The 27,312-nt window shown below is 35.3% G+C and overlaps 1 protein-coding gene across 2 annotated transcripts; it reads left to right on the top strand.

Moving 5' to 3' along the window:
• Positions 1–14,790: 14,790 nt before the first annotated feature.
• On the top strand, positions 14,791–17,428 carry LOC108482573 (protein SHI RELATED SEQUENCE 5-like). Of its 2 annotated transcripts, XM_053021448.1 has the most exons (3): positions 14,791–15,076; positions 15,817–16,347; positions 16,743–17,428. In XM_053021448.1, exons 1-3 carry the CDS (start codon positions 15,013–15,015, stop codon positions 17,108–17,110), a joined length of 963 nt encoding a protein of 320 aa, XP_052877408.1. In that variant the 5' UTR covers positions 14,791–15,012; the 3' UTR covers positions 17,111–17,428. The 2 variants fall into 2 exon arrangements, with proteins under 2 accessions (XP_052877408.1, XP_017641192.1); XM_017785703.2 differs by having other exon boundaries at positions 14,791–16,347.
• Positions 17,429–27,312: the final 9,884 nt, after the last annotated feature.

Raw genomic sequence — 27,312 nt, 5'->3', positions numbered from 1 at the left:
ATTTAAAAAGGTAAAATAGACATGCAAATCCACCATTTTAGTAATTCAACAAATTAATCCCTTGGACATTTACCTACCACATTTTTAAAGTTCTCAAACAAGTCCTTTTTTGCTAATTTTACGTCCAAAAGACAAAATTAAAATACCAAATTTTCAAACATATTAATTCAGTCATTAAGCAAATAAAATATATGCAATTAAATAAAAAAATAATTTTTATGACTCAGTTTTGTGGTCCCGAAATCACATTCCGACTAGGGTCAAATTAGGGTTGTCATAACTCTCCCCCACTTAAAAATTTTCGTCATCAAAAATCTTACCAGCAAATAAATTCAGATAACGTTCTTTTATAGAGTCTTCGAGCTCCCAAGTAGCCTCTTCTACTCCATGTTTGACCCATAATACTTTTACTAAGGAAATCTTCTTATTCCGTAATTCTTTCACTTCTTGAGCTAAGATACGGATTAGTTCTTCTTCATAGCTCAAATCAGATTGAATCTCAATTTCAGATGGATTAATTATGTGCGATGGATCAGATCTATAACGTCGAAGCATCGAGACATGAAAAACGTTGTGAATCTTTTCAAGTTCAGGGGGTAAAATCAATTTATATGCGACTGGCCCAATTCGTTTGGATATTTCATACGACCCGATGAACCTCAGACTCAATTTGCCTTTACGGCCAAATCTAAGCACCTTTTTCCAAGGTGAAACTTTAAGAAACACTTTGTCTCTAACCTGATATTCAATGTCTTTTCGTTTTAAATCCGCATATGATTTCTGAAGATCTGAAGCTATTTTCAGACTTTCACTGATTACTTTTACTTTCTGCTCAGCATCTTTAATCAGATCAACTCTGAAGATTTTACTTTCATTAAGCTCGGTCCAAAACAACGGTGTACGGCATTTACGACCGTACAAAGCCTCGTAAGGTGCCATCTTAATGCTTGATTGAAAACTATTATTGTAAGCGAATTCAATCAAAGGCAAATATCGTTCCCATGAACCACTAAACTCAAGGATGCAACATCTCAACATATCCTCGAGTATCTGAATTATCCGTTCGGATTGACCATCAGTCTGGGGATGAAAAGCGGTGCTAAAGTGCAACTTGGTACCCAAAGCTTCTTGCAATTTCTTCCAAAATCGCGACGTGAATCTCGGATCTCTATCCGACACAATAGATATAGGTACCCCGTGTAACCTTACAATCTGAGAAACATACAATTCAGCTAGTTTGTCCAGTGAATAATCCATACGTACGGGAATAAAATGAGCCGACTTTGTCAGTCTATCAACAACAACCCAGATCGCATCTTTCTTGCTTGACGATAATGGCAACCCAGATACAAAATCCATCGTAACTCGATCCCATTTCCATTCGGGTATCATGATTAGCTGAAGTAACCTTGAAGGCACTTGATGTTCCGCTTTCAATTGTTGACATATCAAACACTTCGAAACAAAGTCAGAAATGTCTCGTTTCATACCAAGCCACCAAAACTGACATTTCAGATCGTTGTACATTTTCGTACTACCCGGGTGGATTGACATTCGGCTACTATGAGCCTCGCTCAAAATCATCGAAATAAGTTCTGAATTTTTTAGAATACACAATCGACTTCTGAACCTCAAACAATCGTTGTTGTCTATCTGAAACTCTGATTCCACATTAGAAGCACATTCAGCTCTTTTAGCAACTAATTCATCGTCGACCTTCTGAGATTCATGTATTTGATGAGTCCATAATGGTTTGCCTTTCAATTCTACTACTAACATATTATCAGATGAAACGGACAGATGTACATTCATTGCTCGTAAGGTAAACAGTGACTTGCGACTTAAAGCATCGGCAACCACGTTAGCCTTTCCCAGGTGATAGTCAATGACAAGCTCATAATCTTTCAACAACTTAAGCCAACGTCTTTATCGCAGATTCAAATCTCATTGAGTCATCAAATATTTGATGCTTTTGTGATCCGAGTATACATGACACCTCTCTCCAAACAAGTAGTGTCGCCATATTTTCAAAGCGAATATGATGCCAGCTAATTCGAGATCATGGGTCAGATAGTTTTTCTCTTGCAGCTTTAATTGCCTCGACGCGTAAGCTACAACTCGACCTTCTTGCAACAATACACAACCTATTCCAAGTAAGGATGCATCACTGTATACGACAAACTCTTTACCGGATTCGGGCTGCACTAGCACTGGAGCTTCAGTCAAATAAGTTTTCAATTGATCGAAACTTTTCTGACATTTTCCTGACCATTCAAACTTAACATCTTTTTGAAGTAGTTTCGTCATTGGTGAGGCTATCATCGAGAAATCCTTTACAAACCGTCTGTGATAACCAGCAAGTCCCAAAAAGCTCCGAACTTTAGTAACATTTCTCGGAGGCTTCCAATCGAGTATGGCTGAAATTTTACTCGGATCAACTTGAATACCGATCACGGATACCACATGTCCCAAAAGCTAACTTCTCTCAACCGAACTCACATTTACTGAACTTAGCATATAACTGCTTATCCCGTAAAATTTGCAACACTAATCTCAGGTGCTCGGCATGTTCGATTTCATCCCGCGAATAGACCAAAATGTCGTCAATAAACACAACTACAAACCGGTCCAAATATTGTCTGAAGATCCGATTCATCAAGTCCATAAATACCGCAGGGGCATTAGTGAGCCCAAACGGCATCACTAAGAACTCGTAGTGACCGTATCTCGTTCTGAAAGCAGTTTTAGGTATATCGAGTCTCGGACTCATGAATCGATAATAACCCGATCTCAAATCTATCTTTGAAAACACTGAGGCTCCCTTCAGCTGATCAAATAAATCATCAATACGTGGTAACAGATATTTGTTCTTTATTGTCACTTTATTCAATTGACGATAGTCGATGCACATTCTCATGGTTCCGTCTTTCTTTTTCACAAACAATACTGGTGCACCCCAAGGTGAGAAACTTGGTCGAGCGAAACCTCTATCCGTCAACTCTTGCAACTGAGTTTTCAATTCTTTCAATTCCGTTGGTGCCATACAGTATGGGGCTATCGAAATTGGTGTAGTCCCAGGTACAAGTTCGATGCCTAACTCTACCTCTCGAACGGGTGGTAATCCCGGTAATTCCTCAGGAAAAACATCTGAATACTCACAAACCACTGGCACTGATTCTAGTTTCTTTTCTGACTCTTTGCTATCAAGTCGTACGCAAGATATGCTTCACACCCCTTTTTCACATATTTCTGAGCCAACATCGAGGATATTATTGCTGGCAATCCGTTTAGGTCAGTAGACTCAACTCGGATTATCTCATTATTTGCACATCTCAAATCAATGGTCTTTCTTTTGCAATTTACAACTGCATCATGTACAGTCAACCAATCCATACCGAGAATAACATCAAATTCATCAAACGGTAAAAGTATCAAATCGGTTGGAAAACAGAAACCTCGGATTATTAGGGGGCATTTCTTACACACCTTGTCGACAAGCACATATCGACCCAAGGGATTCGACACTCCAATTACGAACTCAGTAGACTCAACAAGTAGAGTCTTACTAGACGCTAATGTTTCACATACATAAGAATGAGTTGAACCAGGATCAATTAAAGCAAGCACACTAGTACTATAGAGTGTGAATGTACCAGTGATAACATCAGGGGAAGATGCCTCCTCTCGTGCACGAATGGCATAAGCTCTGGCAGGAGCACAAGTCTCAGATCGAACAGCCATATCGAAAGTCCCTCTCTGACTACCATCCCTGCCTCCTGTATTTCTCGGTGGTCTACCTCTCGTCGTTGTACCACTCGATCTCGCACTTTGAACCTTATTTTTCTCATCAGGTCCCGTGCAATCTCGAACAAAATGATCTCGCGAACCGCATATATAGCAGGCTCTATTAATAGACTTACCCTAACATTCACCTACATGTCGTCTTCCACACTGTGGACATTAAGGTTTTTCTTGCCGTTGTTGCCAATACTAGCAACCAAAGTAGCTCGAGAGTCCGTTGATAGTCGCTCCTTAATAGAAATTCCTATAGTCATCTTTGATCTGTTAGTATCATCTTTGAACTTCTTTGCAGCCAAAAAAAAAATTTTACCTGCCGATCTTTTACGAAAGTCCCTAGCTTCATATTCAGCTTTCTTTTTCTCCTTTCTAAGCTCTTCAGCCTTGCAAGCTCGTTCAACCAGTGTTACGAATTCCTTTATTTCTAGAATACCCACCAGCAGCTTTAAATCTTCGTTCAATCCCTCTTCAAATCTTTTACACATGGCAATTTCATCAGCTACATACTCCCGAGCATAACGACTGAGTCTTACAAACTCACGTTCATATTTGGATACTGTCAACTGGCCTTGTTTAAGCTCCAAAAATTCTTTGCGCTTTTGATCGATGAACCGTTGACTAATATACTTCTTACGAAACTCCGTCTGAAAAAAGTCCCAAGTAATTCGTTCCTTTGGAACAATTGAAATCAGGGTTCTCCACCAATAGTAGGCTGAATCTCGTAATAAGGATATTGCACACTTTAGACACTCATCAGGTGTGCAAGGCAGCTCATCAAAAATGCGGATGGTATTATCAAGCCAAAACTCAGCCCTTTCAACGTCATCAGTAGCTGTGGCTCAAAATTCCTCTGCCCCGCGCTTCCTTATCAAATCAACAGGAGGTTTACTCAGCCTTAAAGGATCAGTAGCTGCTGGTATTATAGGCACCGGAGGAGGATTATTTAAATTCGGAAATGGTTGAGCAGCAGGGTTTGTTCGGGCATATTGTGCAACCCACTCATTTATCATGGTAAAGAAGGCTTGCTTAGCCCCATCATCTTGATTACTCGTAGATGGTTGAGGTTCAACAGGAGCTGTCCCTTGCGCGGGAGCAGGCGCTACACTTTTAATGTCATCCGCTAATGCTCTCTCTGGAGTGGATTCCATTTACTAATCAAAACCACAATTTCAACCGTCAGTAGTCATCACACTATCATATACTAGCATTATGGCATGTATAGCTAGACTCACATGCGCTACGGTAGTCTGAGAATCGACTAAATCGTAGCTCTGATACTAATAAATGTAACACCTCTAACCCGTATCAGTCGCCAGATTGGGGTTACAAGGTATTACTTGAACTAAATATCATTTTTTTTAACATTAATACATGCATACACTTGGACTAACTTTTAAATCAAACTATTATTAATATCACATAGCCAATTGTAACTTTGACACAATCTAGTATAATATTCAAACATATAAACTTTATAAGTCAATATCTATATATATGTATTCAAAAACATGAATTACCCATATCAAGCCGTGAACATGTTAAAATAAACATATACATGTTCGGTTATAACTAAACTACTTTCAATGCCATATCACATATAACTCATTAACCTATACAACAATCAAAATTCAAATAAACCATTCAATATGCAAAGCAAAAATCTAATCAATCCACTTCATACATTCAAGTCATTAAACAAATTTGATACTCATAAAAAATATATATATATACCACTCCACCATAACACATTGCCAATTAACCACGAAGAGCTTAATCATAATCCAACGAAATCGAATTTAAGCATGTAAGTTAAGCCATTTTCTCATGGCCTTTATGTACAATGCTATCAAAACAACAAAGTCTCCCAAAATATTATCCTATATATGCCATAATGTTAACTTAGGATTAACTAAGAAGGGGTATCAAAACGTTGCTGGCAAGTGTGATGACTTCGAAGATGGTCCCGAGTATGGAGCGGATCGAAAAGAAATCTAAATAAGAGACAAGTGAACACACCAAATGAGTTTTCAACTCAGTAAGTCATAAGCCATATAATACAAACAATTAGCTGAATATGTCGATCTAGAATCTAGAAAGGTTAATAGATTATCAAAATTATCAATTCAACTACTAGTCAAGTCTTACTGTTAACTCAAGGTATCATATAACCGAATACCTTAATTTAATAATTTCTATTTCATCTTATAACCATCGTTGTTCAAGACATTGAATCTTCAACTAAAGTTTATCTAATGTCTCAAGGCCGAATGCATATAAATTTTTAGCATACATATAAAGTTTATACTTTAAATAACTTATTCACATACTAACAAGCCGAATATCATCTTCACTAAACATTTAAACCATAATTCCTTAACAATCTTTTCACTTTCGGCATTATCACTACCAAAATAACAATTGCACATCACTTTGTCATTTAACACAAAGTTTCAACACATAACTACCTTGACCGAATACTTCTAAAAACTATCAAAAGCTCCACATTTGTTCATACCATCATTTAAGTTCACCAATATCTATTTAGCTAGCTCATTTTCACCTTTCTAATATTTCTATCCAAAACATAGAAACACTATCTTCTTAGCATTTATCCATTATAACCGAATGCAAATTTTGTCACCAATTCAAAAAAAAATTCACATATGGGTTATAATAAGAGCCTAACTACTAACTCAATTTTCATAAAATTTAATAAAAATAACATAAAATCCTACCTTAATTAACCCTTAAGATGGCTGAATGCCCTTGACATTTTCCTTCTTCTTTCCCTTATGTTTTCGGAAATGAGGATGGAAGAGAAACATTCTTTTTCCTTGTTTTTATCACCCCCCCACTTAATATATTATAACTTATTTTATATTATAACATATTTCAATTATATAATCTATTATTATAAAAAGCATATAATTATTGTATGCCAACCCCATTACCATACCCATAATTTAAAAAGGTAAAATAGACATGCAAATCCACCCTTTTAGTAATTCAACAAATTAATCCCTTGGACATTTACCTACCACATTTTTAAAGTTCTCAAACAAGTCTTTTTTAGCTAATTTTATGTCCAAAAGACAAAATTAAAATACCAAATTTTCAAACATATTAATTCAGTCATTAAGCATATAAAATATATACAATTAAATAAAAAAATAATTTTTTATGACTCAATTTTGTGGTCCCAAAACCACATTCCGACTAGGGTCAAATTAGGGTTGTCACAGTAACGTCTGGGCCGGGTTTAGGGTGTTAGACTGATGGTTTAACTTTGGTATAATTAGTATATTTGAAACATGTGTATATATATGCTTATGTCTTGTGTATAATGAGTTGGTTGTGATGATTGATGATAATAGGCATATTGAGTATTAAATAGATGATTTGTGAACTAGTATGTTACTGAAATTGAGCATAATAATGTATATTTGTAAATGGTCTTTTGATGTTTTGTGAAGATCTAGCTTGGCATGAAAATAGATAGTGTATTATGGTACTTTGTGATTTGTATTGATGGGTAATGAAATGGTATGGATATGTTTGGTATGAGATTGATTTAATACCTATTATGCCTTAAGTAGGTGCCTTTGAATTATGGTGTAGGTGGATGAAATTTGGGTGGCAAATTGGCTTGGTAAATAGCCTATATTTTTCTATAGGGGTAGAGATACAGGTGTGTGTCTCAGCCATGTGTGACACACGGTCTTATTACATGGCCATGTATCCCCTGGTGTTGAAATTCAAATTAAGTCAGTATGCCCCACACAGCCTCACACATGGGCGTGTGACTTGGCCGTGTGGTAAAGTCAGTATACCCCACAAGTTTGGCACGGCCTGGCACAGAAGGTGTGTGGCTATTTTTAAGGCATAAGGGCGTGTGTGTTGGTCGTGTGACCCAAGTCAGAGAGTTACACTGGGTAGGACACGGGCTGGGACATGGCCATGTGCTCCTATTTCGAATGTCCACACGGCCTGTGACATGGGCATGTCTTGTGGCCGTGTGAGACACACGGCCTGGCCACACGGGTGTGTGTCCCCTGTTTTGAGAAAAATTTTCTAAGTTCATGAAAATTCCTTAAGTTTTTGGTTTAGTCCCAAACCACTCTCAAAGTATGTTTAGGGCCTCGTAAGCCCGTATTAGGGACAAATTGTTTGAGTTTGAATGATGAATGTATGAAATGATGTTATGTATGTTAAATGGTTGTTTAATGGTTTTGTAAGTTCGGTAATGCTCCATAACCCTATTTCGGTGTTGAATATGGGTGAGGGGTGTTACAGACCTCTTTCTCGAATCTCTAGCCTCAGACTTGGCTTTTCTCTTTTCTTTACTAAGCTTATCGGCTTTGCAAGCTCTGTCGATCAAAACAACAAATTCTTTCAATTCCATAATCTCGATTAGAAGTTTAATGTCTTCATTCAACCCGCCTTCGAACCGTTTACACATAATTTCTTTAGTTGAAACACATTCTTGAGTGTTTTTACTTAGTCTCACAAATTCTCTTTCGTACTCAGTTACTGTCATACGACCTTGTTTCAGTTCCAGAAATTCTTTGCGTTTTTTATCAATAAACCATTGGCTTATGTATTTCTTTTTGAACTAGGTCTGAAAAAATTCCCACATGACTCATTCTCTCAACACCACAGAGATCAAAGTGTTCCACTTTATGATATGTTGTATCTCTCAAAAGTGATACAGCGCATTTGACACATTTTGCTAGCGTACAAGATAATTCATCAAATACCAGATCATATTTTCAAGCCAAAACTCAGCTCTCTCAAGATCATCATCAACAGTAGCTCTAAACTCTTCAGCCCTGTATTTTCAAATTTTATCCACAGGTGGCTTACTCAAACATATAGGTTCCAAACCTTGAGGAGCTACGGGAACCAGTTGGGAAATAGGTGGGGGTGGAGGTTGCTGAGCAGCTGGATTCGTTCAGACAAACTCAATGAACAATTTGTTCATCATTTGGAAAAGGCTTCCTTGGCCTCTCCTCCATGACTCTCAGACACAGGTCTTGACTCAGACTGCGCTACTCTATGAACAGAGGCTGGCGCATTACTTTCTACATCATCAGCCACTACTCGATTGGGATCTATTACTATATGAAAATATGATTTAAAACTATCAAGAGACATCACACTATCACAGGTTATATATGGCATGTATAGCTAGACTCATATATGCTACATTAGTCCGAGAATTGACTAAACCATAGCTCTGATACCAATAAATGTAACACCCCTAACCCGTATTTGTCACCGGAATAGGGTTACAGAGTATTACCAGACTTATTACTTAAACAAACATACTTTCATATACATTTTTCATTTACAAATAAAAGTCATTCACAAACAATCATATAGTCCCTAATACGAGCCTATAAGGCTCAAATCATGCATTAGAAATGGTTTGGGACTAAACCAAGAACTTAGGAAAATTTTTGGAAAACATAGAAAATTTTCAAATACAGGGGACACACGCCCGAATTATTGAAAGATTATGATCTAGTTATCAACTATTATCCGAGAAAAGCTAAAGTGGTTGTTGATACTCTGAGTAGAAAATCTTTATTTACTTTATGAGTAATGAATACCCGATTTTCATTGTCAGATGATATTCAATCCTAGCTGAGTTAAAAGTCAAACTGACGTATCTACAGCAGATCTGTAAAGCTTAAAAAAATAATGATAAACTACAAGCTAAACGGGCTCAATGTGAGTTAAATTCTGATTCAGAACTTTAGATTGGGTCTGATGATTGTCTGTTATTTAGAGGCAGAATATGTGTACCGAGGAATTTGGAACTTGTGCAAAAGATTTTTTACGAAACTCATAATGGTACTATCTCTGTTCATCTGGGAGTAATAAAATGTATAATGATTTGAAAAAGATGTACTGGTGGCCGAGAATGAAACATGATATTTTTAAATTCGTATCTAGATGTTTGATATGCCAGCAAGTTAAAGCTGAACATCAGTTGCCTTCGGGATTATTACATTTAGTTACAATACTGGAGTGGAAATGGGAAAGAGTTGTTATGGATTTTGTATCGGGATTACCCCTATCTCCAAAAAAGAAAGATGTCATTTGGGTAATCGTCGACAGATTGACAAAGTTTGCACACTTTATTCCAGTACGTATGGATTTTTCCTTAGACAGATTGGATGAGTTATATGTTTCTGAGATTGTTAAATTACATGGGGTATCAGTCTCCATTATTTCTGGTAGAGATCCCCGGTTTATATATCAATTTTGGAGCAAGTTGCAAGAAGTTCTAGGTACTCAATTGCATTTTAGTACCGCATTCCATGTAATACAGAATTGAAGGTAACTGAGAAAAGTATCTACCTTTAGTTGAATTTGCATACAATAATAGTTATCAGTCCAGCATTAAAATGGCACCGTACGAGGCTCTGTATGGTAGTAAATGTAGAACTTCATTATACTAGAGTGAGCTTAGTGAGAAAAAGATACACAGAATTAATTTAATCCGAGAAATTGAAAAAAAGATAAAAGTAATTTGGGATAGCTTGAAAGCATCCTCTGATCGTCAAAAGTCTTATGTCGATATTAAACGAAAAGAGATAGAATTTTAGGTTGATGATAAGGTAGTCTTGAAAGTATAACCTTGGAAGAAAGTTCTCTGGGTTGGCCGTAAAGGAAAACTGAGTCCACGGTTCATCGGACCATATGAGGTTATTGAAAGAATCGGACCTGTTACATATCAATTGGCATTACCACCAGAACTTGACAGAATTCATAATGTTTTCCATATGTCCAGGTTGCGACAGTATCGGTCAGATCCTTCACATGTTATTTCCCCAACAGAAGTTGAGATTCAGCTAGATATGACTTACAGTGAAGAACCGATCAAAATTTTAGCATGTAAGACGAAAGAGTTAAGAAATAAAAAGGTAGCTTTGGTGAAAGTTCTTTAGCAATGACATGGAATAAAAGAGGAAACCTGGGAACTAGGGGAAGCAAAGAGAAACCAATACCTGAACATCTTTACTGGTAAAATTTTCGAGGACAAAATTCTTTAAGGGGGAGAGTTGTAACAGCCCGTTTTCAGTGAAATTAAAACAGTGGTTTCAGGACCACAAATCCGAGTCAGAAAAAAATTTATTTTAATAATATTGCATGGTCAACATTATGATAAGAAAGACGTATGAAAATTTCGATAAGAAAATTTTACCGATTACATGTTTAATTGATAAAAGGACCAAATTGTATGAAATGAAAAAGTTGAATTCTAGTAGCTAGAAGGATCAAATAGCTATGGAATTCAAAATTTAAGGTCCTTATATGGAAAATAGACCATTAAAAGAAGTTAGTAGATATTTATGATGATTCATCTATGGAAAATTAGAAAAAGAAAAGGACTAAATTGGAAAGTTAAAAAATTAATGGATGTAAGTTAATTAAAAGAATAAAAAAAATTCATATCATCATCTTCCCTAAAATTTCTATGGAAACCCTAGCTAAGAGAGAGAATTTCAAGCAAGCTTAATTGGGTAAGAAATCATGTCTTGTTTTTAGTAATTTTTACATTTCTGAGATTGTAATAACCTAATCTATCTATTTTTGGGATCAATTTGCAAAGTTATCAAAGTATTAAAAGTTTTCCATAGATGAGTATACTGAAATTTTGAAATTTATGGTAGAAAATAAAAGGTTGTTGATATATAAACAACTTTTGTAAAGGAAATTTTCATGAAATTATGATTTAGGGACTAAATTGTAAAGGTGTGAAATTTATGGAAAATTTTTGAATTTTATGAATTACATGGGCTGTAAATGTTATATGAAAAATTAATAAGGATTAAATTGCATGAATTTCATTTTTCGAGCTTAGGGACGAAATTGGAATTAATTAAAAGTATAGGGGCAAAATGGTACTTTTGCCTAAGATGTAAGTTGGATTGAATTAAATGTGAAATGTGCTAAATTGATGTTAAATTCGTTTATATAGATCCGAAAAGATCAAATAAGGAGTTAGATCGAGGAAAAGAAAAAGTATCAGATTAGTAGATCTCCATATACAAGCAAGTAACGAGGTAAGTTCGTGTAACTAAAATGTATGTTTATATGTTTAAATTGAATGTTATGATTGTAAAATGTATGATTTCCATGTATAAACATAAATCACATATCCGATAATGTTTGACAAGTGCTAAGTTTCGTTTGAATAAATGAAATTCGATGGATACAGGATTTTCCTTATTGGTTGTGGTTCAGCATATGTTGCAGACACACCATAGCTCTTATGAGCATCCTGTTATAAGCCCTCTTCAGCTTCCCGTTATATGATTTCTGCGAGCATCCTGATCGATAGTGATTTGCATGTAACACCTCTTACCCGTATTCAACGCCAGAATTGGGTTACGGAGTATTAATGGACTTATTAAACAATTAAACATACATTACACATACATTTTAAAATTTCATAAAATCATCATTCAATATCATTCATATCGTCCCTAATATGAGACTACGAGGCCTTAAACATGCATTTGAAGTAGTTCGAGAGTAAACCTTAAATCCTAAACCATTTAATATATATAAAGTTTATCTATTATCTCTTAAATAATTTAACGATAATCATAATTTTAATATATTAAAATTAATATTATCTCTTTTACAATTATATAAGAAATTATTTAATATATAAATTAAAAAACACTAATTAAACTAAACCCTAAACTCCTAACCCCTATCCCCTATCCCCTAAACTCGAAATCATAAAACATAAACCCTTAACCATTAACCCCTAAACCTTAAACCCCAACCCTTAAACCATAAACCATAAACCATAATCCATAAACCCATAATCCATAAATCTTAAAATAATAACTCTTAAAGCTTAAACCCTAAATCATATACCCTAAACTCAACATAAAACGACGACGTTGTGTTTAATTTTTTTGCGGCGTTTTTCAAAAAGCGCCACTAATGCCATTAAAGCTCATACGGCGTTGTGCTTAATTTTTTTTGTAGCGTTTTTCAGAGAGCGCCGCTAATGCTCGATCTATAATGGTATTTTTCTAAAAGCGCCACTAATGCTCGATCTATAGTGGTGGTGCTTAATTTTTTTCAACAATTTTTAAAAAGCACCCTAATGCTCAATCTATAGCGGCATTTTTCAAAAAGTGTCGCTAAAGGTCGAGCTATAGCGGCGTTTTTTAAAAGTGCCACTAATGCTCGATCTATAGCGATGTTTTTCAAAAAGCACCACTAATGCTCGATCTGTAACGATATTTTTCTAAAAGTGATGCTAATGCTCGATCTATAGCGGTGTTTTTCTGAAAGCGCCGCTAATGCCACTAAAGCTTAAGGTGTTGTGCTTAAATTTTTTGCGGCGTTTTTAAAAAGCGCCGCTAATGCTGGATCTATAGCAGTGCTTTTTGAAAAATGCCGCTAATGCTCGATCTATAGCGGCATTTTTTGAAAGCGTCGCTAAAGGTCGAGCTATAGCGGTGTTTTTTAAAAAGCGCCACTAATGCTCGATCTATAGCGACGTTTTTCAAAAAGCGTCGCTAGTGCTCGATCTGTAACGATATTTTTCTAAAAGCGCTGCTAATGCTCGACCTATAGCGGTGTTTTTCTAAAAGCGTCGCTAATGCCACTAAAGCTTAACATAAAACGACGGTGTTGTGCTTAATTTTTTTGCAGCGTTTTTTAAAAAACGCAGCTAATGCTCGACCTCTAGCGCGCTAATACTCGATCTATAGCGGCGCTTTTTGAAAAACGTTTCTAATGCTCAGTCTGTAGCGGTGTTTTTTTATCCAAACGCCGCTAAAAACCTGTTTTGTTGTAGTGCTTATTCCATCAAAATGAGATATGTAGATATGATGTATCTATACACAAAGGAATTCAACTTATTCTTTTTGTGCTAAGTTATTACACATTCTAGATTTGTACACAGAGATGCTAATGTCACATAGGATTTTTTGGCTTGTAACGTTTTAAGGCTTAGGTTGGTATGAATTCAAGGAATATGTCAACTCAAAATAGTTCAAGCACTATGAACAATATAACACATAGCATTGCTCCCATATCCCCCCATATTTAATATATCATTAAGCTCACCACCTTATTTCTCCTTCTTTTGCCTTTCTTATCTCTCCAATATTGTGGAAGATATGATTTGATAGTACCTAGTACAAGCAACTTAGCGAGTATTTGTGCACTATGACAATAAAAAGCTTGATTTCTCCTTCTGAGCATTTTTACAATTTTTTCTCTTTTTACTCACAATGCTTTTATATCTAACCATGCTTTTTATTTACTCACTTTGCTTTTGACTCTTACCAAGAGATGAAAGGTTTTCAAGCTTATCAGATCACCTCAAAGAATTTGACTAGGAGACTTATTATCCAACTCGACCCATGCTTCTGTTTTGTCAAATATGTCACGCTTAGATGAACCAAATCTCACCTAAAACTCAAGGAGACAGAAAATCCTTCACTAATATTTTTTTTTTCTATTTTTATGTGTTTTTAAGTTGAATCTTGTATTAGGAAGTTTTAATTGAGGTTTTCTTTAATTTTTGGGTTTTAGATGTTCATTTGTGCATGGGTAATTTAGATAATTTTTTGGAATAACCATTTAGATCTGGGTGTCCTGAATAACTATTTTAGTCCATATTATACAACAAAATCAATCAAGTTTAAAATACTTAAGAACTGGATATGTGGAGAATGACTTTGCCATGGAGCGAACCAAATATAAGGCTGAGTATCTTAGAAATGATAAATAAATGAAATGTGTAAAGGAATCGTATTTTATTTAATAAGACGAAAATATGAAATTGTGACTTTCTAGTCAAATGATGAAATGATTGCAGGAAGAATTCTAAGAAGAATACGAGGCATTGACGGGAAATTTATCATTAAAAAAAAAAAAAAAAAACCCGCACGAGAACAGGTGAGATAAATATTAAATAGTCACCGGATAGATTTATTTACTGCACAAAAACAAAAAAATGTTTAATTGTATTAAACATCACAGATTTAATTGATATCTCTCTATCTGTAATTGTTGAAAGAAAATGACAAAAGGTGTGTGAAAAAAAAATATCAAATTCCTAGATACATACTGCAGGAAGGGTCAGAAAAAGTACGAGCGGGTTTTCGGGTGCAAGGACGAATAAGGAAAAGCTGACGAAATGCCACGTGGAATAATAGGGAACGTAGGATGGACATGCAATGGGAGATTCGAAAAAAAAAAACCTTTTTGTTGGATTTGATTGATTGGAAGTGTAAGAGAAATCGTAGAGAAGTGCCCAGAGATACATTTGTTCTTACATCTTTGTCTTTCTTTACATTACTCAAGAAAACCCGGAGATTTATTTATTTATTTATTTTTATTTCTTGTTTTGTTAGAATTTATACAGAGGGAGAGCTGGTTTTGTCATAAATGAGGTGAGGGTGCTGCAGTTCTCATGGCGGCGTTGCAGGGGCTTTAATTCCCCCGCATTATTGCTTGGAATTGAAGGGATGAGATGATGATGAACAACCAAAACCAGCTTTGAATTTTAATTTTATTTTTATCCTAAAAAGAAAATATATCCATCTTAAGGATTTTTAACCTTAAAAGCTGTGACCCAAAGATCAGAGGAAAGAGGAACAGCCTCTTCTACTTAGAACTGTAGTCATTCAGGGTTGGGGGTTCGGGAGGATCGGTCAGAGTCAGGAACATAGCCCCCCACCAAAAAAAAAAAAAACAAAACAAAAACAAAGATAGTGTCAAAAACAAAACCCAACAAACACTCACAGGCTAACAGTGGTCTTTAAAAACCTACCAGAAAAAGGTTTTACAGTTGAAACCCATAAAGGCCCCAGGGAAAATCCCAACCAGCTCATCAAACTAGTGATCTGTGGGTGGGGTGGGGAGGGGGTACTAATACTAAATAGGGCGTTTTCTGCTATGGATTATTGGTCTAAATTGAGATTTGTTTCAGCTTTTGAGTGTAACAAATGGCTGGCTTGTTCTATCTAGGTGGACGAGAAGCAGACACTGGAAATAAACAAGAAGAAGATAAAGAAGAGAGCCTGTATTTGTATAGGAACGAGGAGATCTACAACAAGGGTTTTGAGATATGGCCGCAGTATTATTACCAACAACAACAACAGCAGCAGGAAAACGTGAACACCATCTCGTTTGGAGCGGGCCCTAGTCGAATAGCTACTGGGTTTAACTTGTCTGATGAGCCGTCTTCGAGATCAGTAGGGTTTACTGTTATGAAACATGGGGGCATGAATTGCCAAGATTGTGGAAACCAAGCTAAGAAAGATTGTGCACATATGAGATGTAGGACTTGTTGTAAAAGTAGAGGGTTTCAGTGCCAAACTCACGTTAAGAGCACTTGGGTCCCTGCTGCTAAAAGGCGAGAGAGGCAACAACAACTCGCAGCTTTGCAGCACCACCAACAACATGAAGACCAGTTTCGTGGAGAGAACCCCAAAAGGCTGAGAGAGAATCAAGGTTCTCCGTCTCTTGCCTGCACTCGACTATCCCCCACTACATCAGGTAATGTTGTAGTTTAACATACAAACCAAGACAAAAATCAAATAGATTCTTAGCTATACAAAGTTTAATTGGGTAAGATTTTAAGGGTTTCCCTTCCCATGGCTTCCCCAAGTACTAGCTAGCAGTACACCGACGAGATCGTATCGTTTACGTGTGAGTGAGTGAGCTAGTCCACCTCCATGGTCATTGAGCCACCTGCTTCACCTTTATTTTTCTTCTTTTTTTCCATTCATTCCGCCACTGTTTTCTGCTGAAACTGACGAAAAGCTCCCATAATTTTCGGAAAAAAAGTTTCCAAGAAAACCCTCTTTCTTCTTTCCCTTGCAGTTTGATTTTTTCTTCCATCTCTTGATTTATTTATCTTTTTTATTATCTTTTTGGAACTTGAAAATTAGGGTTGGAATTGGGTCAATTCCCTCCCGAAGTGAGTTCTCCCGCTGTCTTCCGCTGTGTGAAAGTAAGCGCTATGGACGATGAAGATGAGGAGTTCGCTTATCAAACGGCGGTGAATATAGCAGGGCATGTATTCAAAGGGATTCTTTACGATCAAGGCCCTGAAAGCCATTACACCGGTGGCGGTGAATCCTCTCAGCAACTCAATCTCATCACCGCCGCAGTTACCACAGCAGAAACTGCTAGAACCACTACAACCGCCGCCACTTCGAGCAATGCAGGAACGAGTATGCTAGACCCTTGTCTTTATCCAGCTCCACTTAACGCTTTCATTGCTGGTACGCAATTCTTCCCACCTCCAAGGTCTTGATTTACAGGCCTATTCTCCAATAGAGAGAGAGAGAGACCCTTCCTTTTTTTAACAAAAACTTCCATTAGTCAGAAACGACTCTAGATATTATTGATCTCTAGCTTTCAGTGTTATTCTTCGTCATTGTTAAATGTTGCATAGAATTTGAATGACATTAGAAAACTGATCAAGATTCTGCATATGATATTGCCCTGTGGATGTTTAGTCTTGTTCTCAAATTTCAATTCAGATTTTCAGTGTTTGTTTTTTTATTCGATCGATGTAGTATGTGGATGTGTGCCCTTTTGGGTGTGAATTATTGGTTTTTTTTATAGATAATTTGTACTTTTTCTTTTTCATCTAATCTGCTTTCTGATTGGTATTGAACTCGAAGCCAACTTTTTCCCGTTAATCCGTTTGCCTGCCGGATTGAAAATGGGCAAGAAAATTAGGTTTCGTGTTCGGCTAAACAAAGAATTCCATAACCATTTTTTTAATCCATTTACAATTTCTCTTGTTTTCTTTTTGAGATATAATGTACGTACGTATTTAGTACGTATATTAAACATCTTTTATACGTAAACATTTTCATCAGTTTTTTAGGGAATTTATATCAGAGCTGAAAAGAAAAATCAATTTCAGCTACTTGAATAGACGTGCATGGATGTGACCCTTTGCTAGAATATAGAAACCGTTGCTCATTTGCCGATGATTTTTAATGCATCTCTGCATATATGTGCATGTGATTTATGTTATATTTAGTGTGAGACTAGTGATATAGGGTAAGGTAAGAAGGAGTTAATGGGATTTTCTAGAGATGCTTCTGTTTGCAGGCTTCTAGAATTATCACATGGGGAAGAAACAGAAAGATTATGAAACTTTCCAAAGTTTCCATACTTTCTGACTTACAACGTGCTGCTCTGATCATCTTTGATCATCAACATGTTTTGCACCCTTAAGGCCTTTACTGATGAAACTCCTTTTCATTTACATAGCTTTTAGTTTTATTAACATTTCTAGTAATGAAACTATTAGGGATTAATGAAATTATATCTTGTGTTGAACTTGGTGTTTAACCTAGTTAGTTCATCCATTCATCCTTCATCTAACTGCTTTGAATAGTATGATTAAATGATTGGGTTGAAATGAAATGGCAATGGCAATGGCAATGGCTTGCTATTTTGATTCTCACGTACCATGTTAATCTTTTATATGATGATTATAGAACTTAGAACAGCATTAATTAAACATGAGTTTCTAATGGTCTTGATGTATTCTTTTCCTCGTGCTCTTTAATATCTGCACCTAATTCAATGGTCTTTGATTATATTGGGTTGAAATGAAATGCCAATGGCTGCCTATTTCTTTCATGCACATAATTCAGCATATCAGTTAGATCATTATACAAATCCCCGCAAGTTAATTTACCATACAAATTATAATTGAATGATATAATGTTTAAGATCTCTAAGAGAAATTAGGTCAAATAGAGAAGAGTAGTTCAATGTACGTCCCCCTAAGGCTTTTTCTTTTTTTGGAATATTATGATTAAATTAAGTGGAATAAAAAACAAAACGACATTTCAATAAGGCAGGACGAATCTATTTCAACAGGCTCCAAATGAATTAATGGTAAATTTATTAAGGTCCGGTGCCCAACCTACTTTAACATTATTAAGACGAAATATTTTTTTTTTTTATGCTTTGTATTTTTCTAGATCCCAAGGCCATTTCCCAATCTCTAAAAGCTGCCCAAAACGTAATTGATTCTATATCATAGTATTAATTTCTCTGTAGTTTTATATATATCGTTCCTTAATACTTTACATGCTCTTTTTTGTCATGTTCTCTTACTTCTTTTTCTTTAGTTAATATTTATAGCTGTTATTAAAAGAGATCTTGGCTGTATGTATTGTTTCAATGTTACGAGTTCAATTCTCAATTTTTTTTTTTTAAAAAAGTCTTCCTCATTTGAATGTTATATTTGATGTCAAACCATTTAATTTGAATTTGGTATGTAAACAAGGTTGGAGTACTCATTCAATATTTGTGTAATATAAAATTGTACGGAAGTATCACGTTTAAAATATATTTGAACAAAGTTGAGGGGAAAAAAACCCATCACCTGCATTTACACCTCTAACATAGTAGTTATACATCTTAAGTCCTAACAAAGTTTGACGTAATCATTAAACTCCATTGAGATCGGTACTGCTACAATTCTTTTTATAGAAATAAACTTCTTAAATTATTGAATTGACAAAAGAAAAAGATAAGATTGTTCCCTATTTATGCTTACAAAGTGATGGGAAAATAAGAACGACAACAATGCGCGATGGCAATGAAGATGACCAGAAGAAATATAGAGCTAGGGTTCCGACGTCATGCAATATAGGGTTAGGAACTAAGGTTTTGCTACATGACAGATCGTTGCCAGCGGCATTTTAGTATTGTCTTGGATGCAATTTTTTATATATTTTTGGTCCAGAACTTGGTTTTCTTGGGAGTTTTTCCTGTCAAAAAAAAAAAAAAGAGAGAGAGAGAAAGCTAGCGGCCTGCTACTGTTTGCATGTAAAGCTAAGCTTATTGCCTGCCTGCACACTAGCCTACAATTACTGTGAAACATTATTGGTTTGACGATTTGATAGTTAGCAGTCATTACTCATCTCTTCTTCCGCCTTTCTTCCGACAAATCATAAATTGGGAAAATTCCACAATTAGCTATTGAAGTATGATAAATTTTCATTTTAGCCACTTAATTAAAAAAGTTACAATTTGATCATTGAATTTTTCAAAAGTTTTCATTTAAGTTACTAGGCTGTTAAAATAATGTTATATGGCTTTTTCTATTCGCATTGTCTGCACTAATTGGAAGCTCTCTTTACCCTTTTCTTCTATAGTTCAGTTTTTTTTATGAAATATTTTTGTACATCACGAATCTATAAACTAAAATTTAAATAGTTTTTTCTCTGATCTCCAACACTAGTTGTCATATCAACTTGGATCTAATGTATGTTCCTTTACTCGTCGATAGGTAATGATCCACTGCACCGATAATTGAATTGTCACTGGGAACTCACTAACAGAACCTTAAAAAAAATAATTAAAAGCCCAATGACTTAAATTAAAACTTTTAAATAGTTCAATGACTTAAACGAAAATTTCTGAATAGTTCAGTGATTAAATTGTAATGTTTTTTAGGTAAATGACTAAAACAAAAACTTACCTATAATTTAATGACTAATGATATAGTTTACTCTTATATATTTAATTTCTTATTAATCCTTCTTTCTTTCAATTATTTATTTTACATAAAAGAAATCTTTAGTAGGAGTAGGAGGTTGAATTATTTGAATAATTAAAGATTTTTATTAATATTATAATCATTTTTGGAACATAACAAAAATAAATTTATTACAAATCTAAATAACTTTTAGATTATTTACGGATAGGAAGAAATTTGGGGTTTTATCTTAATAATATAAAAAATACTAAAATGGTATGTTGCTCAGATTAAGTACCAAAATGGTAGATTGGTTGAGGGTGTCAAATAGGCAGCACTAGTGGTGCCTATCTGATAGGCGGCGTTGGTGGTACCTATCTGATAGATGGCACACCTAGTGTATTCCTCCCCCACTCCCCCATCCGGCTCGTATCAGTTTATGTTTTTAAATTTCTTTTAATGTTTTTAGGGTTAGAGCTTTGCTAAAATAATTTAGGTTTTTGTTAAAATAATTTAGGATTAAGGGTTTTAGTGATTTTTAAAAGAAAGTGGGAGAGGGAGTGAGGTGGAAGGAAGAAAGAAAAAGGTCATTTACGTAAAATAAAAATAAAAATTGTTGAGCTATTCTTTGAAAAAATTTAAAAAATAAGGACCAAAAATTAAAGATGAGAAATCGTGACTGACCGGTCACATCACGTCAACTGCATCAGCGGCATCAGCGATGTGACAAGTCAGTGTTTTTTAGCCCGTTGCAATTTAAAAAAAAATCGAATTTTTGGATCCTTCCCTCACATGGTTCTAGTATAAAAAGGGGTGGGCTTTTGGTTTGGTTTGGTCCCATCTTTAATTTTTGGTTCTTATTTTTCAGGTTTTTTCAAAGAATAGTTCGATAATTTTTATTTTTTTGCGTAAATGACCCTTTTTTTTTCTTTCTTCCACCTCACACTCTCTCCCACTTTCTTTTAAAAATCACTAAAACCTTAAACCCTAAATCTTGATTTATTTTTAAAAATCACTAAAACCTTAACCCTAAATTCTTTTAACAAAAATCTAAATTATTTTAGCAAAATCCTAACCTTAAATACCCTAAAAAGAAATTTAAAAACATAAATTGGTACAAGCCGGATAGGGGAGTAAGGGGGAAATACACTGTGTGTGCCACTTATCAGATAAGCACCACCAATGCCGCCTATCAGATAGGCACAACTAGTGCCGCCTATCTGACACCCTCCACCCATCTAAATGTACCATTTTGGTAATTAATCTTAGCAACATACCATTTTGGTATTTTATTTTTTTATATTATTAGGGTAAAAAACCCATAAATTTGGGTTGGGAAAAGAGAAAACGGTTTCAAAGAAATTAATTTAAAATTTTAATCGTCAAATCAATTTTAAAAGTAGATTTAAGGAATGGCAAAATGGGGTAAAAGGAAATCGATTTTCTGGTTTAAATGATCAAATCTATTCTCTAGGCAAATAAAAAAAAAAGACGAAAAATCATTCTGTTAGAAACCGATTTCCTAGTAGCCAATCTATCTTGAACCAACTTTTATGAATCAAATTCTTTGACCAAACACAATACGAACTCGCTAACCACCCAACCCAATTTCATATAAGTACTCTAACACTAAACCAAATACCACACACTAAAAAAAACCTAAACCTCATTTTGAAAAATAAATTCTTCTTAGGATTTCGACCCGATTAAGCAACGAACAAGAAAATAGCGGAATAAATTGAGAAATTGAACACACAAATCTAACGTGGAAAAACCCCTCCAAAGAGGATAAAAAACCACGGGTAAAGATAATTTTACTATATGGCAAAAGAACAAAGAGTATAAAAGATGGAGATAAAAACTAAACCTCGAAAACCCAAAAATAAAGAACCCACAAAACGTAAACACAAAATTCTCTAAATGTGTTATGAGTTCTAATCTCTAATGGGTATATTTTCTAAGGCTGTAAAAGAGCCTATTTATAGGCTAAATTCATAGATCAAATAATAATAAAATAATCTAAACTAATCAGTGTTTGATTGAAACAAGTAAACAAAGTTTAACTGAAAGATTATTTTTCAAATTTGATTGAAAATAGGGGTCATATTTAACAAATCTCCACATTGACTCATATTTTCGCAATGCCATCTTTGCCAAAGCCCGCCACGAGCCTATCTTGAACTATGCAGGGAATTAACTGAGTCAAATTTATGCTTGGAAACTGGAAGACTTCTAGCCTTCGACTTGTACACTGCCAAATCAAAACTAACCCGGGTCTAATTTTCACGAACACAGTGCCTTAACTTTTCAAAACCTGCATCCAAAAGAGAACCTCTCTTCAACAAAACAGTCATTCCTTTTTCCCTCCTATGACCAAGTTGCCTCAACTCCAAACAAGTTGACTTCAACTCCGTAACGGACGAGGGACGTCCGATTTCACCGGTCACTGTATAATCTTCTAGAATATAAAGACTGCCGGTTCTTTTACTTTTTAACAAAATGAGAGCTCCATGAGATACTTTAATGTCGCTCGACTCAATGTTGATTTTGCATCCTTTCAAGTCTAAAATACTTAAGGAGATAAGATTCTTTCGTAAATCAGGTACATACCTGACATCTGAGAGTGTCTTAATCGTCCCATCGTGCATCTTAATTTTAACAGTACCAATACCAATTACCTTACTAGATGAATCGTTTCCCATGCGCATAACTCCACCTTCAACCAAACTGCATGTGGAGAACCATTCTCTATTGGGACACATGTTGAAAGAACATCCTGAATCTAGGATCCACTCGGACGTGAGCTTGGTGTTATCTCTTGTTGACACTAACAAGAAATCATCACCATTTTTATCGGCCAAATTAGCACCAGCTACATCTTCCTCATTTCTCTCAACAGCCTTTTTATTTTGCAGTTTATAACAATTTACTTTGACGTGACCTAACTTTTTACAATAGCGACACCTTTTATCTCGTTCATTTGATGCTACCAAAACGGAAGCTTACCTATCTTTCTTGCTATCCAAATGAAGCTCATTGTCGAGTTTGTCTCTATTCAACAAATTACTGTTCACATCTTTGAACGAGAGTTTGTCTCTGCCATAAATCAGGGTCTCCTTGAAAGACTTGTATGAAGGGGGTAAATAGCACAATAATAGCATAGCCTGATCTTCATCATCAATATGAACCTCAACATTCTTTAAATCATTTAAAAGAGTAATAAATTGACTGATGTGATCTCTAAGAAGCTCACCTTCGTTCATGCGAAACGTAAATAGACGTTGTTTCAACACTATACGATTAGCCAGAGACTTAGTCGTATAAAGAGTTTCTAACCTTTTCCACAAGGCGGATGAGGTCTTCTCCATCAATACCTCTTGCAATATTGTATTCGTGAGGCACAACAGGATTGCAGACAAAGCCTTTTCATCAAGCTCTTCCCATTCTGTTTTATTTAGATTCTCAGGCTTTTTCCCAGTAACAACCTTTTTCAAACCAGATTGAACTAGAATTGCCATCATCCGAACTTGCCACAAATTAAAATTTGTCTCACCATCGAACTTCTCAATTTTCAATCTTGTTGCTGCCATCTCTGAACGGGCTGATCTATGAAAATTGAACTAGCTCTGATACCACTTGTTAGGATTTTGACCCGATTAAGCAACGAACAAGAAAATAGCAGAATAAATTGAGAAATTGAGCACACAAATGAAAAACCCCTCCAAAGAGGATAAAAAACCACAGGAAAAGATAATTTTATTATAATGGCAAAAGAACGAAGAGTACAAAAGATGGAGATAAAAACTAAACCTCAAAAACCCGAAAATAAAGAACCCACAAAACGTAAACACAAAATTCTCTAAATGTATTATGAGTTCTAATCTCTAATGGGTATATTTTCTAAGGTTGTAAAAGAGCCTATTTATAGGCTAAATTTATAGATCAAATAATAATAAAATAATCTAAACTAATCAGTGTTTGATTGAAACAAGTAAACAAAGTTTAACTGAAAGATTATTTTTCAAATTTGACTGAAAAATATTTAACACTTCTTGCCTTTTCTTTTTTGGGTACAATGATGGCAATATATACAAAATAACAAAGTAATAGTAATAAAAGTTATGGCCAACAAAAAAGCTATCAACAATCATTTGCTTCTTGTTGTATACATCTAGTTCCTTATCTTGCCATCATGATTTTGACATTTTGGATAAGACATTAAATATCAACAAAAGCAATTTCAAGTCACCCAATCACATTTTCTCTTCTGAGAAGGACATTAATCCAAGATTTCTCTTTATTAAGTAGGCTGCATCTGTTACGAATTAAAATATGAAATCAAAAACGGTGCGTAGCGTTTTAATGAAAATAGAGTGCGTAAGAGTTTTATTGAAACGGGCTATTTTTGAGCTAAGCTAATAACAAATAGTCTGGCAGTAACCAACTTTCAAACGGTTTTCTTGTCTCTTTCCTTTTAAGCATTTTCGTTGTAACCATCAAGGTAAGAAATGAATACAGTACAAATTTTCTTCCTAAAATTTCTCTCTTGTGACAGCCCAAAATAGACCCCAGCCGGAATGTGGTTTCGGGACCACTAAACCGAGTCATAAAAATAATTAATTGTTATATTCTAAGCTTACTATGTGTGTGCATGCATATGTGGAAATTTCATTCTCTAATTTTACCCATTTGTATGAGAAAGTATTAAATAGGGATCAAAGTGAAACATGGTGAAATATGATAGGCTAATTTTAAATGGCTTGTTAGTACATGTTAACAAAAAGGTGGAGTTGCATGTCAAATAATCCCTTCCTAAGGAGGAGTGGCGGCCATGACAAGGTTATGGGCAAGGAACATGTTCCCAACATGCTTTACTAATGGATGATGTTAGAAATAATAAACAACTAAGCATGGGTGAGAAAAGAAAAAAAAATGTGTGTGAGAGTAGCATCCCCCATTGCCGTGCAACCAAGAAGAGAAAACAAAAAATTTGTTCATGCTTGCTCTCTCCTTTTGGCGAAAATACTAAGAGGAAGAAGGATTTTGCTTCATTTCTTTTGTTTAGAAGAGATCTAGAAGGAGATTTGGCTAAGTTTGCATCAAGATTAAGGTATGTATGAGGTTGTGTTGGGAGTTTCATGCATGGTTTGGTTGCTAATTTGATGTGCATGTTAGCCATGGCTCAAATCCTTGTTATGCCATGGAAATGGTATTTGGCCAAAGTTGTTATGGTGATAAAGCCATTGCATGCTAAGTGTGAAGCTTGATGATGATGCATGCAATGATGGATTGTCTACTCTTGAGTAAGATTTTGAGTTTTCTTTTGTGTTTAACCATGATTGAAGTTGAATGGAGCATGATTGTCATATTCGGCCATGATGCATTCATGAGCATGGTTCATGCTTCTTGCATGTTAGTTAAAATTTGTATTTTGGATGGCTATGGACACCTTGAAATTCGCCATGCTCATATTGTATATATATGTTTGCACATGATGTTTTGGCTATGAAGTAAGTGATGAATATATTGGTTTAAAGAAGAAGATGTGGAAGAATGCTTGTGAAATTGCAAGCACAATTCGCCTAGCACACATATAAGTGCTTGATGCTATATTATAAGTTTTGGGTCACAATGTGCAAAGCATTAACTAGTAAAATGCATGCTGTTTTGTGAGGTATTAAGTGCAAAATTGACCTCAACATGTACATGAATATTCGGCCTTGGGTAGCCTATTGAAGGCCTTAGCTTTTCCTTGATGCTCAAATAAATTGTATTGAATTGCTTGATGTAGTATAAAATGTGCATGACCATTGTGTATTCAAGCTAAAGAGTGGCCATATGACCATTTAAACTCCTTGTCATATTCGCCATAAGCAAGCACAATGAGGTTTTAATAAATTGAATTTGTTTGAATTAGCTCAAGAGCTAAGAGGGCCACAATTGGACAAGGGGAAGGAAAAGGTGATCGAATAGCCGAAAAAGCCGTTCGACAACATCCGAGGTAAGTCCTCAAGAAGTGACCCTACTTGAATTATGTGAAATAAAGTATGGATGTGTATTGATTATTGATTATGTATGTATGAGCATTTGAATTCTACCCGGGCTAAGTCCCGAAGGCGAATATGCTTGTGATTATATTTGCGTTTGAGCCTTAGTAACGAAAATGAAATATGTATGTCCAATGATTATTGATGTATGTGTACATGAGAAATTGAATGATATCCGGGCTAAGCCCGAAGACAATTATGCTGGAAATTATATCCGGGTTAAGACCCGAAGGCAATTGTGCTAGTGGCTATATCCGGGCTAAGACCCGAAGGCATTCGTGCGAGACATTCTATCCGGGCTAAGACCCGAAGGCATTTGTGCACGTGGTTATATCCGGTTATATTCCGAAGAATCTTGGGCTGGAGGTGAGTGTTGGTTGCTGTAATAAATTCAATTAGTACACTCGAAAAGCCCAAAGGATAAGGTACGTTATATGTGCATTGGAAAGTCGACATGTTTGAGCAACATTCGCTCAATCGACTAATGAATTTCAGTTATTGAATTGATTGATACTTTGTGAAAGTATATAATGATGAAGTGTGAAGTAAGAATGTGTATTAATGAAATGATGCATTTGGCTATGTGAATGTATTGCTGTAATTAGAGCTGATTATATTCCTTGAGACTTACTAAGCATAAAAAATGCTTACCCGTTACTTTGGCTCTCTGTTTTATAGATTTCGCTCGATAGCAATCGGATTCGGGATAAATAAAGTCGAAGTCATCCACACTATCCACGCCTCTATTTTGGTATAAATTTTGGTTGAACTTTGAAATGGCATGTATAGGACTACCCTTGTTGGTTGAATATGTTGTGATGTATATATATACGGCCATGCGAAAATGGCTCGTAAAAGTGAAATATCGACTTAGACTAATTGTGGTTTGTATGTATATATTTGGTGTCATGATGTGGCTATGGCTTGGAAATGGGAATGTTGGTCATATGATCA

Source organism: Gossypium arboreum, chromosome 1, assembly GCF_025698485.1.
Source record: "Gossypium arboreum isolate Shixiya-1 chromosome 1, ASM2569848v2, whole genome shotgun sequence".
Lineage (NCBI taxonomy): Eukaryota > Viridiplantae > Streptophyta > Magnoliopsida > Malvales > Malvaceae > Gossypium > Gossypium arboreum.
The sequence above is the reverse complement of the archived record's forward strand: the minus strand, read 5'-3'. Positions and strand labels throughout refer to the sequence as shown.

Coding starts and splice junctions, on each gene's coding strand:
- LOC108482573 (XM_053021448.1), top strand. CDS start 15,013: ATGGACATGCAATGGGAGATTCGAAAAAAAAAAACCTTTTTGTTGGAT. Junction 15,077..15,816: donor GGATTTGATTGATTGGAAGT/GTAAGAGAAATC, acceptor TGTTCTATCTAG/GTGGACGAGAAGCAGACACT. Junction 16,348..16,742: donor ACTATCCCCCACTACATCAG/GTAATGTTGTAG, acceptor CTTGAAAATTAG/GGTTGGAATTGGGTCAATTC.